General features: G+C 47.8%; 1 protein-coding gene across 1 annotated transcript; it reads left to right on the top strand.

The window, feature by feature from the left end:
- Positions 1–409: 409 nt before the first annotated feature.
- On the top strand, positions 410–4,059 carry LOC117025529 (intestinal-type alkaline phosphatase-like). Its single transcript, XM_033111451.1, has 11 exons — positions 410–575; positions 656–772; positions 878–993; positions 1,173–1,347; positions 1,425–1,597; positions 1,805–1,939; positions 2,035–2,107; positions 2,234–2,368; positions 2,460–2,651; positions 2,869–2,985; positions 3,102–4,059. The coding sequence occupies exons 1-11, from the start codon at positions 470–472 to the stop codon at positions 3,431–3,433; spliced, it is 1,671 nt and encodes a 556-aa protein (XP_032967342.1). The 5' UTR covers positions 410–469; the 3' UTR covers positions 3,434–4,059.
- Positions 4,060–14,255: the final 10,196 nt, after the last annotated feature.

Below are 14,255 nucleotides of genomic sequence, written 5' to 3'. Positions count from 1 at the left end.
ACGAGGCCCAGTGCCTCAGCACCCAGAAGGGAGTCTGGCCCCAACTGGCTCTTAGGAGATACTGAACAAATCAGGTGAACAAAGGAATGACAGGTCCATCAAGACTGGAAGAGCAGAGAGTTGGAGGTGGACCCATCAGGACACAGTGAGCTCCTCCCCCCCAGGGCATCTATGCCTGGTCCCCACCCTACCTGGGTTGAGAGCTGGGGCATACCCTGAGCAGGATGGTCCCGCCTTTTTCAGGACACCTGCCCCAAGGCTGAGCCACACCCTGTGACCTCCCTCCTGCCACCAGAGGCTGAGTCTGGGAGGCTGCCTGGGGCACTGGGAGGGAGGGACATGTGCCTTTTACAGCCCGGTATAAAGGCCTCCAGTGATTTGAGCCCAGGCAGCATGCACTGACTGCAGCTGCTACTCTGCTGGATCAGACTTGCCCAAGTGCCAGCCTCTCCAGGGTCCCGGCCCCTCCATGGTCCCAGCCCTGCCATCTTCTCACCATCCCACAGGCATGCAGAGAGTCTGGCTGCTGCTGCTGCTGGGCCTGAGGCTACGGCTCTCCCTCAGCATCATCCCAGGTAATGAGACACCTCCCAGGTGCTCCTCATACACAGGGCGCTCCCCAAAGCTGACCTGGCCTCCCTCTTCCTTTGACCAGTTGAGGAAAAGGACCCAGCCTTCTGGAACCGCCAGGCAGCCCAGACCCTGGACACCGCCAAGAAGCTGCAGCCCACCCAGACAGCCGCCAAAAACCTCATTCTCTTCTTGGGGGACGGTGAGTGCAAGACCTGTGCAGCCCCCACAGCCCTGGCACCCAAGGCTGCCGGTGACCACAGGCCAGCCCTCAGGACTCTGGCCTGACACGGTTCTGCTCCTTCAGGTATGGGGGTGTCCACAGTGACAGCCGCTCGGATCCTAAAGGGGCAGAAGAATGGCAAGCTGGGACCAGAGACCCCCCTGGCCATGGACCAATTCCCATACTTGGCTCTGTCCAAAGTAAGGACTGGGTGGCTTCAGGGTGCTCCACACCCCAGGGTGGGGGTGGGGTCGGGCTAGGGAGTGTGGCAGAAGGGACGGCCCCAGGAGAGTTGGGGCCTGAGTTTGGGCCCAAACTCAGGGACTGGTCATGATCCGGGTGTGTACCAGAGTGGAGCTGAGCGCGTCTCTGTCCCCAGACGTACAACGTGGACAGAAACGTGCCAGACAGTGCAGGCACGGCCACGGCCTACCTGTGCGGGGTCAAGGCCAACTACCAGACAATTGGTGTGAGTGCGGCAGCCCGCCTTAACCAGTGCAACACAACTCGTCGCAATAAGGTCACCTCCGTGATGAACCGGGCGAAGAAAGCAGGTGGGCTTGGGGCCAGCTTGCTGGGCAGGGGTAAGGCTGAGACCTCAGTGCTTCACCCTGACCTCTGCCACCCTCAGGGATGTCAGTGGGGGTGGTGACGACAACGAGGGTGCAGCATGCCTCGCCAGCCGGCACCTACGCACACACGGTGAACCGCCACTGGTACTCCGACGCCGACATGCCTGCCCAGGCTCTGAAGGAGGGCTGCCAGGACATCGCCGCACAGCTCGTCTCCAACATGGACATTGACGTGCGTCATGAAGGGCACGGGGAGCTGTGCAGAGGGTGGGCAACCCCAGCCTGAGCCCGGAGACTTGGGGCCTTGTGGCGGTGGGGGGTAGAAGGAACAGTCAAGGCCATTGCCACACACCTTGTGGGGACACCTGAGGGCTGTGTGAGCAGCGGGCAATGGGCTAGCCAGGCCCCACGCCCCCCTGCCCTAATCCTCTCGCTCCAGGTGATCCTTGGTGGAGGCCGCAAGTACATGTTTCCCAAAGGAACCCCAGACCCTGAGTACCCAGCTGATGCCGCACAGAATGGAATCAGGATTGACAATCGGAACCTGGTGCAAGAGTGGCAAGCCAAGCACCAGGTGATGGGGGCTCCTGGGCGCAGGGGTAGAGCAGGGACAAGGGTGGGGCTGCTGGCCGTAGGACTGTGGCCTGAAGCTGGTTCCGTCTCTTTCAGAGTGGCCGGTATGTGTGGAACCGAACGCAGCTCATTCAGGCGTCAGAGGACCCCTCTGTAACACACCTCATGGGTAATGACCACCTCCCCCACCTTCCCGCCTTACCCTCCCGGGTCCTCAGATGGCCAAGCATTTGTGCACAGTGTGTGCGCTGACCCTACTCCAGCTCATCAGTCACTGCCAACCCCTTTCCCACAGGCCTCTTTGAGCCAAAAGACATGAAGTTTGAGGCATACCGAGACCCCACGCAGGACCCATCCCTGACGGAGATGACAGAGGCGGCCTTGCGCCTGCTGAGCAGGAACCCCCGTGGCTTCTACCTCTTCGTGGAGGGTGAGTGAGTGGCAGCCCCTCACTGAGCACAGGAAGGGAAGGGCTCAGGGCCGGTTCCCCATCACCCATCTCTCATGTGGTTTTCCGGCAGGCGGCCTCATCGATCACGGTCATCATAGAAACAGAGCTTACCTGGCTCTGACCGAGACTATCAGTTTCGACGATGCCATTGACAGGGCCAGCCAGCTCACAAACGAGAAGGACACGCTGACCCTTGTCACCGCTGACCACTCTCACGTCTTCACTTTCGGTGGCTACACACTGCGTGGGAGCTCCATTTTCGGTAGGCCCAGGGAGAGTGGCAGGTGCTGTTCTCTAAATTACGTGGCAGAAATTGCTCTGAGCCCTGTGGCTCATCTTTCAAACGGGGTCATAACACCAATGGCCACATAGGATTCTGGTGCAGATCAAGCCACTGAACAGGCAAGTGCCTGGCTTCGCCCACAGGGGGCGCTGCACAGCTGTGGTCAGTGCCATCACAGGTCTCCTTCTCCCTGCAGGCCTGGCTCCAGAGGTGGCCGGAGATGGCAAGGCCTACACCTCCCTCCTTTATGGCAACGGCCCAGGCTTCGCGATCAGCAATGGCTCGCGGCCCAATGTCAATGACAGTCAGAGCAGTGAGTGCACTGGGTCGGGTGGACCGACTGGGGGGGACCACAGTTCGGAACTCATGGGAGGGTGGAGGCCCCCCAAAGGCCCTAAATCCCCACTCTGAACCCTACCCTGTGGCCAGTTGACCCCGAGTACAGGCAGCAGTCGGCCGTGCCCCTGTCGTCGGAGACCCACGGCGGAGAGGATGTGGCGGTGTTCGCGCGTGGCCCGCAGGCGCACCTGGTGCACGGCGTGCAGGAGCAGAACTTCGTGGCGCATGTCATGGCCTTCGCCGCCTGCCTGGAGCCCTACACTTCTTGTGGCCTGGCGCCCCCCGGCGCCACCCCCGCGTCCCCCACTGCTGGCCCCACTACCCGCCCCACCGACGCCGCGCACCCCGGGCCGGCCGCAGGCGCGTCCCTGACTCTGCTGGCCGGAGCCCTGCTGCTGCTGCTTGGGGCTAACGTGCCCTGAGGGCCCCCAGCCCCCGCCTCCACAGGGTCCCCACCCCTACTGAGCCCCCACACCATAGCTGGGTCGCCTCTCCCTGTTGTTCAACCACAAGGCCGCCCAAAGCCTCCAGCCCCAGGGCCCACCAGGGGCCCCTACGTCCTGACTTTTAACTGTTGGCCATAAAAGACAAGTCTCAGCCCACTCAGCGCTGCCCCCAGCCCTCCCCGCGGGCCGGACCGCGGGGCACCGTGCAGGCTGAGGCAGTGGCTTTCCTGGGACACCTACTGTCCTGCCCAAGCTCTGGACTCCGCCCCCAATCTCTGAGGCTAGAGAATTGGACAGTTGGGCACCAGGGAAGGGCCGGCTTCCATCCCTGGAGCAACCATCCCTGCAATCATCCCTGGAGCACCTTCCTGGCCGAGGAGGCTGCTGAGGTCGGATGCCCAATGAGGCTTTAACACAAAGTGACCCCAGCCCCGGACCCTCTACCCTTACACAGAAGAATAGATGGCAACACAGAAAGCAGAGACCTGTAGCAAGTCAGTCGGCTACTGAGATGGTCACTCCCCAATGCGCATCCAGGTTGGGAGAGCCAAGGAGCTTTGGGAAACTGGGTGCAGGGCAGATAGTCCCAAAGCAGCCCTTGCCCCCCCCACTTCCCCCCCCCCCACACTCCATCTGGGCGCTGGGCACAGATTTGTGAACAACAGATTTCCACAGTCCAGTGACCTCTATTCTGGGACGGACATGGGGATAATCAAATAAATGGTTATACAATGTAATGCCAGTACTTAAATGTTCTAGAAAGAAAAATAATTATTAGTATGTGGGAGCACAGAGTGTGTCTGTGAGGGGAGGGGAAGATAAGCCAGATCAGGAGGTCAGGGCGGGGCTCCCTGGGGAGCAGACAGTGGTGCCAAGACTGAAGGGAGGAGGGCTTGAGCAATGGAGAAGGAGCAGCATTGCAGGACCCTGAGGCAGCCGGCAAGTGCTGTTGGAGGCCAATGGCTGGATCAAAGGAGGTAAAACCTGAGGTTGGGCAGCCGGTGGGGGAGGAGCTGGAACTTTATCCACACCGTGGGCGTGATCAGAAGGCTTGAGCAGGGACATAACATGACCGGGCTCTTGGGAAACATCACTCTGGCTACTTCAGGGAGAAGAGTCTATTCTGCTCTGTCTTCTGGGAGGGAGAGCGGCAGAGGGAGGGGCTGGGAAGCCCGAGGGGAAGTAGACACCAAACATGTCTGACCTCAGCCCGCACCCAGCATTCTGGAGCACCCACTCCAGTAAAGCTACACTTACTGACCATCTAACCCACCCCAAAGGGAACGTTTAAAAGGATTCCAGAAAGGTGAAATCGACCATATTTTTCAATACATTTCTACAGAATTACACATTTATTAGTACGTTTACAAGGGACTTTGCTCTCACTAGAAGTAGTAATATGATTAAACATGCTTCTTTATTTACTAAAAACTTGATTTAACGCTGTGTAACATCAACTCAAAGGCTCTCGGGCAGTTTTTTTCAGTTCTGGATTTTAGGGGCTGTCACACGGAGCTCACTGGAAGAATGGCATGGTGAGCTGGCCTTACCAAATCATCACACTCGTTTGAAACGCCGTCCACAAATTATGCAGGCGTTTCTTAAAATCCAGCTACTATTTCTGTCTCCCCTATTGTCACTTAGTTGGTCTTACTGACCGACGGGAAGGTGCCCCCATGTGTTTCATAAATGGGTTTAAAACCCAAGGAGATCCTACATTTCAAAACTACAGGTTCTAAAATCATTGTTCTAGAATTACTGGTGACGGCCACAGAACTTTAAACATTCCAAAAACCATTGAACGGTATGCTTTCAGAGGGTGCATTTTATGGTATATAAAGTCTGTCTAAATTTTATAACACTGATTCTGCCCCAAGATTTGTAAATGTGTAGGTACGAGGGTGTCTATTGGTCAAACACACTGTTGGCCACAAAGTCGTGTCCATGGAAACGTCTCTCACATGTTTGTTGAACATCTTTACCTTGAAGGGGCACACGCACGGAAAGTGTGTTTTAAGGTTTTTATTGGGTGCCTTAAACCAATAGCTCTTGTCACCTCAACAAATGTGAGCATATTGGTCTGTAAGAGGAGGGGAAGTTAGGAAGAGAGGAAGGAAAACTCATGGCAGCCCTTTGCCATAAAGATGACTCCTGTGTGGCTGGAAAGTTTTCGTGGTCACCAGGTCTTGTACTGTGAGCAGCGTACCTCACCGTCTGGGCTTTGCTCACCTGAATCTGCTTTGATGGAAAGCATCTGGGACCTCTAACATGAGCTGGCAAATCTCCCTTGTGGTCATAAATGAATCTGGAGGATGCATTGATGGCCAACCTTTGGGTCAGACTGTGGTCTCAACGCCAGGAAGGTTCATTCCTAGGAAGTCTTTTTTATTGTTTTTTTTTAACTCTTCTTTTTTTAAAATTTCAGGTGTACAAAGCAACTTAATGGACATTTAAGCCCCTCATAAAGTGATAACCCACCCCCCAAGCTACTACCCCTCTGACATCTTATATACCTGTTACCATACCGACTATCTCCCTACGTTGTACTCTACGTCCCATGACTATATAGACCTATATATTTAGTTATAGTTGACATTCAATATCATTCTACTTCAGCTCTTCAGGGGTTGTGGGGACAGAGCCAGGAGTGCAGTTTCCAGGCTCTCGGCCTCACATAGAAAGGTGCTGGCTCAGGTAATAAGTGGCCATCAACTTGATTGGATGGCCATCAGCTGTGGCTAGTTGGCCATCAGCTGTAACCAGTGAGGCCACAATATAACTGCCGTGGCTACGCTAGCAGAAAAATGGGGGTCTAGTAAGAAGATGGTGGCTGAGCTAGCAAGCGCGGATTGCAGCTAGCAAGTGGGGCTGGTTGGTTGGCAGAAAAGCAGACGGTGGGTCGCGGGTCGTGTGGCTCCTGCTTCATGTGTCTCCAACACAGCCACCAGCGAGACTATAATGGTATGACTGTCCTGATAAGTCCAGTGCCCATCTGGCACCTTACATGATCTTTACAACATTGTTGATTATATTCCCCACACTGTATTAACTACAATTTGTATTTCTTAATGCCTTCACCTTTTTCACCCCGCCCCCTACCCCATTCCCATCTGTCACCTGATAGATCTTGTACCTACCATGTTTCCCCGAAACCTAGCCAGACCATCAGCTCTAATTCATCTTTTGGAGCAAAAATTAATATAAGACCAGGTTTTATATAAGACTGGGTCTTATATAATATAATATATATTATAATATATAATATAATATTATAAAATATAATTATTATAATATAATATAAGACCCGGTCTTATATAATTTTTGCTCCAAAAGACGCATTAGAGCTGATGGTCCGGCTAGGTCTTATTTTCGGGGAAACACGGTATCTGGCACATACGTAATTATAATAATATTAACTATATTCCTTGTGCTATGCCCTACATCCCCATGACTACTGTATAACAACCAACTTGTTCTTCTTAATCCCTCCCCCTTTCTCCCATCCTTAACCCCCCTCCCATCTTAAAGAAGTCCCTCTAAGATTCACTGTAATACTAGTTTGGTGGTGATGAACTCCTTCAGCTTTTTCTTGTCTGCGAAGCTCATTCCTAGGAAGTCTTAGTATCAAGGTCCTCTTGTTGAGCTTTGGGGATGGAGCAGTACCATAACCAGGGGATGTGAGTTGAGGCCGATTTTTCCCAAAAAGGGAAGGGCAGGTAAATGGAAGGCAGTCAGGTCTTATGGCCTTCGTTGTGAAAACCACTCTGGATCATTTCTATCCTGTGAACGATCATGATCTGAGTTTTGCCGTATCTCATTTTCCTGTATTTTGCATCTACTATACCATTGACATAAGCTAGAGAAAGAATATTAACAGTTACCTTATACATCTTCAGTAGCCATAAACAGTTAGACTATATAGAAAAACCCAAAGAACAAGTTTAACTATTATTATGACTAATATCATTAGCAGACAGGTAAAGACAATCAAAACAATGGATTCTGAGTTCAACATCAATCTGTGGGGTACAGGCCTTGTCGATGTATTGGGATGGCTGTCTACCTCTGGTGCCAGCAGCTTCTCATCGTAGACCAGCTTGGATGCTTGTTGTCGGCAGAGGCGAGTGTCAGACTTGGGGTAGATGTCCATTCATCTTTTTTAGATGAGAAATGGGAATCCATGAGTTCACCCCTTGAAATGTAGTTGCGTATGGATTAGTCAGTGACACCTGGTAAGGTCTCTTCCAGCGAGGTTGGAGAGAGTCTTTTATTTGATGTCTCTTCCAATAGACATGGTCATAACCATGGTCTTTGAAGTCTTATCTCCTGGGAGTGCACTGTAAAATGAATCAGTTATTAATGTATCATTTTCTTTAAGCTGGTTAATAAGTCCTTGACCATAATGCAGAATGTCTCCTTTTAGTAAGGTTGATTCATATGTCCCTTCATGGAGTTGCATAGGACGACCAGTCATGGTTTCATAAGGAGAAAGGTCAAAGGGGCAGATCCAAGGCTGAGAAGCAGGAGAAGGAGAGCTTCTGGCCAGGGAGATTAAAAGCTTCTGAAAACGTAGCTAGTTGAGTTTTAATTGTACCATCGGTATGTTCCACCAATCAGAAGACTGAGGATGATAGATTTTATCTATTGGAAGAGACATCAGACAATAAAGATGCTGTAGAATTGGCTAAATGTTACAGACGGACAGCATTGTTTGCCCAGTGAAATGAGTCCCTGGGTTACTGTGTAACTCAGATGGAATTCCCCAACTGGGAATTATTTTTTCCAATAATTTACCTACCATGAAGGCTTTTGCTCTCCTGCAAGGGAATGCCTGAACCCAATAAGAGAACGTACAAATCATGACTCCCAAATTTGTATCCTCGAGATAAAATCCAATTGCCATATCTCAAACAGACCTAAAGGCAGTAGGAAATGTCCCTGGGATCTGTACAGTGGTTTTCTCGGGTTATATTTTGGACAGACAGAACACCTGCTCTACAATTTGTGAGCCACAGTGAGAGAAGGTTTCCAGTAATACTGTTTACTCCATGAAATCATCTTTTCAGGACCCCATGTTTCAGCTCATGCACATGTTGCAGTATATGTAGGTAATTGAACCCCAGCTTGATTTCTCATTGGATCCAAGCCATATCTACTTTTCTGGACCAAAGGTTCCCCCTTTTTGTTGCCATAGCTTCTTTTTTTCTTCTGTAGCTGTCTTTTGGAACTGTTAAAGAAAATCTTTTATTGATTTAGCAGGGAGCAAAGAACAATCTTGTGTCCAGGTAATTTGATTGTTTACTGCTGCCTGTGTAGCTGCAGCATCAGCTAAATTATTTCCTTTTGCTTCCATGGTGGCAGCTTGAGAATGTCCTGGAATTTTGATAATTGCCGATTGTCTCGGTGGCTGTATGGCATCTAATAATTCTGCAACCTATTTTCCATTCTTCATGGGCTGCCCTGAGGAGGTTAAGAAGCCTCGCTGCTTCCATAACATTCCAAAGTCATGAGCTACACCAAAGGCATAGCGACTATCAGTGTAAATATTGGCTACTTGATCTTTGGACAATTGACAAGCTCCAGTTAGAGCAATTAATTTTGCTTGTTGGGCAGATCTTATTCGGGTAAATGAGAACTTTCAATTACAGCCACCAGGGGAGTTCCTGCATATCCAGCTCGGTAATGTTCCTGTTTGAACGTCTTTGAGATAAGATCCATCTGTAAACCACAATAACTCAGCATTATCAATAGGAGTTTCCTGTAAATCATTCCTCGGAGCAAGAAGGTGGTCAGTAAGTAACATGCAATCATGGATGTCTTCGTCCTGTAGAGAAGGTAGTAAAGTGGCTGCGTTAAGACTCTTACATCGAGCTAAAGAATTTTAGGCCCAGAAAGCAGGCGTACTTCATAAGAAGCCAGTCAGCTGACCAAGCAATGCTGAGTAGGGTGAGAGTTTAGCAAAGAATCAATAGAATAAGAAACATAAATGATTAAAGGAGAGTTCATAACTATTTCTTCTGTTTGCATAACGTGGCTGTAGCAGGGATGGCGGTCAGGCAGGGAGGGAGCTTTGGCTACTGAGTCTGCTTGCTGGCTACAATACCCTATAGGATGATGATGGACTCCACGTTTCGGAATTAGAACTCCTAAAGCATTTCCTATATTGTCATGTATGAAAGGGAACAAAATAAATTTATAATTAGGGTGTCCCAGAGTCGGAGCTTTAGATAACTCTTCCTTTGGAGCAGCTACAGCTCGTCTTCCTTCAGGGTTACATTGAATGTGTTCAGGGTCGATCTGATTTTAGTAAGGCATATAGAGGTTGAGTGATTAATGAAGTATTTGGAACCCAGTTGCAACAGTATCCAGACATCCCTACAACCCCCTGAAGCTGTTTCTTACTTCTTAGAAGAGGAAAGGATACGGTTCATCCGAGTTTTTCAGGATTAGTTCATTAGTAGCCCATTTTTAGACAGAAGACGGCCAAGGTATTTTTCACTTGGGGCAAACACAATTGAAGCTTGCCTTTTGAGATCTTATGTCCTTTTATAGCTACCTGTTGTAATAGGTAAATTGTGTCCTTCTTGGAGTCTAGTAATGTGCTAAAGCATAAAAGTAAACCATCCACATATTGGATTAGAGTGGAGTCTCTGGGAAAATCAGCATCATTTAAATCAGCATGCAATATCTGAGAGAAATGGGTTGGACTCTCCATATACCCCTGGTGTTACAGTCCAAGTAAACTTGCGATCTTCCCAGGTGATGGCAAAGAGATACTGACTGCTTTTTGCTACAGGAATGGTAAAAAAGCACTACGTAAATGTCATGAAAAATTGGCAATCCACAAGAAAGGCTGGTAATAGCATACATGGATTTGGAACCACAGGATGTCTGGGCATACGTATTTTATTTATAGCTCTAAGATCCTGTACAAATCTCCATCCTTTCCCATTGAATTTCTTTACTGGAAGGGTAGGAGAATTACAGGGGCTCGTACATGGAGTTATAAGCCCCTTTTAAAGTAATCTTAGTTAATGGGCTTATTTCCAGCCAGAGCATCCGGTCTTGGAGGATATTGGTGAATATTAGGTAGAGGCAAAGTATTGTCAATAGTTATTTTGATAGGAGTGGTCAACTTGGTCTTGCCAATATCTGTACTGGAATGAGCCCAGCGTTCCATAGAAATGCCTGCAGCAAACATTCCGTCTCAAGATGAGTTTCCTCTTGTGGAGTTTCCTTTAAAATTACTACTTTCTCAATTGGTTCAGCATCTGAGTCATTTACTTGTACATACATTTCACCTTTTGGAGAAAAGGATATGTGGACATCATGGGTTTCACAGAAGTCTCGCCCTACCAGGTGAATTGGGGCAGATTTCACTAGTAAAAATATACGTTGTCCCGTAACTCCCTAGCTGGAAGGGAACAGGTTCTGATTTAAAAACAGACATTAGTGGGTTAGCTGTCCCTACCATTTGTACAGAAGCTTTACTGTGAGGGAGAGGGCAACTTTACTGAGTAGGGTTAAGACTAGATAAAGTAGCCCCAGTATCTACAAGGGCCTTAGCAGTTTCCCCTTCTATGGAAATTTCTGTTTTTCCTAAAGCACTGTTAAGGAGGAGAGGAAATGCTGTCTTGCAATCCTCAGAACAGCCATATGCTTGTTCCTGTCTCTTTGCTCTTTCTAAATCCCATTTCAGTTTTCTACAGTCCTTCTTAAGATTATCTGGCTTTTTACAGTAAAAGCAAACTCTCCTTTCCCCTTGTGAAAAAGGCCTGTCTTCCCTGATCGCTTTGTTGCTGGAGCTGTAAACTCATAATTTTGGTAGTTTTATCCTTTCCTTCCTTTTGGATAGTTTTAAATAATTGATGGGCTAGTTTATCAGCATATGTGGTCGTCCAGCTTAATTTATTTTGTTTAATCAGAATTATAAGCTCCTCATCTAATCCTTCCAGAAATGTCCAGTTGAGCACTGGATCATTTTGATGATTCTTAAAACTGTCTGGAGACACTTGTGAATATTGTTTGGAAGTTGTTTTTCAAAACATTCGAAGAAATCAAGTACAATTTCATCAGGTTTTCATCTACATTGCTAGATTTTCATCCAGTCTATTTTCTGGGGAAATACCTCAGGGGCGACTTGGTGAAGCTGGTGAGCTAATCCCTTGCATTTTTTTTTTCCAGCCTGTTTCCCTTTGTTTTTAGAAAATTCTGTATAGGAGTTTTCCAACAGTACTTACTTAGCCATTCTGCTGCTTTGCTCTCAGAAACTAATAGGTGTATTAGTTGAAACAGGTCAGAATAGCTAGGACGATATCTTCTAACAATTAAATCAAATTCCTCTGCGAACTCAACCAGGTCTTAGAGAGGATCAGGAAAATCTTTAGTTAGTGTCCTTAATTCTGCTTTAGTCTAAGGGGAGGAAATTATTGTTGGTTTCCCTTGTCCTGAGACTAGTTTTTCTCTAAAGGGAGCTGCCAGAATTTCTGGGTTTTCCAGCCTATCCTGGTCTGGCTTTCTAGTCTTAACTTTCCTCAAACTCAGTAGAGGGTGGTGGTGGAAGAAGTGGAGAGGAGAGAAGAGGAGGTGGAGAAATGGAGGACAAATCTAGAAAGGGGAGCTCAGAAAATAGTGGGGTGCTTGTAGAAAGGGGAGAAGTAGGGTGTTGGCATTGAGCAGTTTTGGAAGCCTTCTTTAGTTCAGAGACAGTCTCTAAAAGTTTCTTATCAGGTTCCTGAAGAGAAGTTTTATAAGGTTTGACAATTAAGTTAGCGAACTTACCACCATGCGCTTACATTGGCAGCACTGTACAAACGGCTCAATAGGTTTCATAAACTTGGTATATCAGTGTCTCAGAGCTGTGTTCCTGTCGACATTCAGTGGTGTCTTGCTGAGTGGCATTCACTATTGTTGTTGCGTGTTTTCGTGTGCTGTCACAATAATGTCTGAGATTGAATTAGAGCAACGAACAAACAGTACATTTCTTGTTAAAGTTGGCAAGAATGGAGGTGAAATCAGGGACATGTTAGTCCAAGTTTATGGGGATAATGCCATGAAGAAAACAGCAGTGTACAAATGGATTAAATGTTTTTCTGAGGGTAGAGAACGCGTCACTGATGAAGAGAGGTCAGGACGGCCAGTAACTAGCAGAACTGATGAAAAAATTGCAAAAATTCATCAAATTGTGCATCAAAATTGTTGGCGAAGCATAGCAGACCAAGTAAACATCAATAGAGAAACAGGAAAATCTTAACTGAAAATTTTGGCATGAGAAAGGTGTGTGCAAAAACAAAGAAGAGTCGAAGTTTGGCAAGACCTTTTGGAGAGGCAAGACGATGTTTTGGGCCATGTTATCACTTATGATGAAACATGGGTGTACCAACACGACCCTGAAACAAAGTGTCAAAGTGCACAGTGGAAGTCGGCTGATTCTCCACAACCAAAAAAGTTCAGTCAGTCCAAACCAAGCGTCAAAACGATGTTGCTAACCTTTTTTGATATCAGAGGGATTATTCATTATGAATTTGTACCAACTGGACAAACAGTTAACCAAGTTTACTATTTGGAAGTGCTGAAAGACTGTGTAAAAAAGATAGACCAAAACGACCTGAACTTTTCATCAACAATTCATGGCTCTTGCATCATGACAATGCACCTGCTCACACAGCACTGTCTGTAAGGGAGTTTTTAGCCAGTAAATAAATCACTGTATTGGAACACCCTCCCTACTCACCTGACCTGGCCCCCAATGACTTCTTTCTTTACTCAAAGATAAAGGAAATATTGAAAGGAAGACATTTTGATGACATTCAGGACATCAAGGGTAATACGACGACAGCTCTGATGACCATTCCAGAAAAAGAGTTCCAAAATTGCTTTGAAGTGTGGACTAGGTGCTGGCATCAGTGAATAGCTTCCCAACGGGAGTACTTTGAAGGTGACCATAGTGATATTCAGCAATGAGGTATGTAGCACTTTTTCTAGGGTGAGTTCACAAACTTGATTGTCAGACTCAGATCTGAGAGTTCAGAGAAAGTATTTAAAATTTTCTTAACTTCCTGCAGAAAAGAAAATTTATGTGTGTTCCTTTTAGTCTTCAATTTTTCAATAAGGTAAGAATCCCATACATTCAGTTCAATTTTGGAGTCTGCTTTTTCCACTGAGCACACACAAAATTAATTTAGAGGTATCAAAAGTGCCGTATTTTGCCCATCTTAAGTTGATATCACTTTTAGCTAAATCTCCCCATTTCTCTAGGTAGTAGCAAGTTGGGGCTCCATGTGAATTGTACATAAAGATTGCCGGAGTATGAAAGGGAGCCTGACTGTTGTGGGGCTTCTAAGCCTTGAGGTAGGATTTCCCACACTAATTTTAATTTTTCATTTGAGTCAATAAAAAAAAAAATTAAAAGCAACCACATAAGAACAGCTCAAATAAAATCAGGAACTGCTACTTAAAGCAAGTAGGTTAGGGATTTCAAGAGAAGTCCAAAGTTCACCATATGTGAAGCAGGGAGCTGGTGGGCCACAATGGGCCCCTGCTGGAAAATGAGATGAAGAAAGAAGTAACGGGTCCCCCATGACTGTAGGAGAGAGAGTTGGGGGTGGACCCATCAGGACACTGCATATTCCTCACCCCAAGGCATCTGCACCCTGTCACCATCTTACCTTGAGGAGATACCTGGGGCCTGTCCTGCTCAGGATGGCCCTCCCTTTTCAGGAAATGTGTCCCAAGGTTTGGCCACACCCTGCCACCTCTCTTCTTCAGCAGGGCAGAGGTGTGGTCAGGAAGGCTGCCT

The sequence above is a fragment of the Rhinolophus ferrumequinum genome, chromosome 8 (genome assembly GCF_004115265.2).
Source record: "Rhinolophus ferrumequinum isolate MPI-CBG mRhiFer1 chromosome 8, mRhiFer1_v1.p, whole genome shotgun sequence".
In the NCBI taxonomy this organism is placed as follows: Eukaryota; Metazoa; Chordata; class Mammalia; order Chiroptera; family Rhinolophidae; genus Rhinolophus; species Rhinolophus ferrumequinum.
This window is presented reverse-complemented; position numbering and strand designations above follow the sequence as displayed.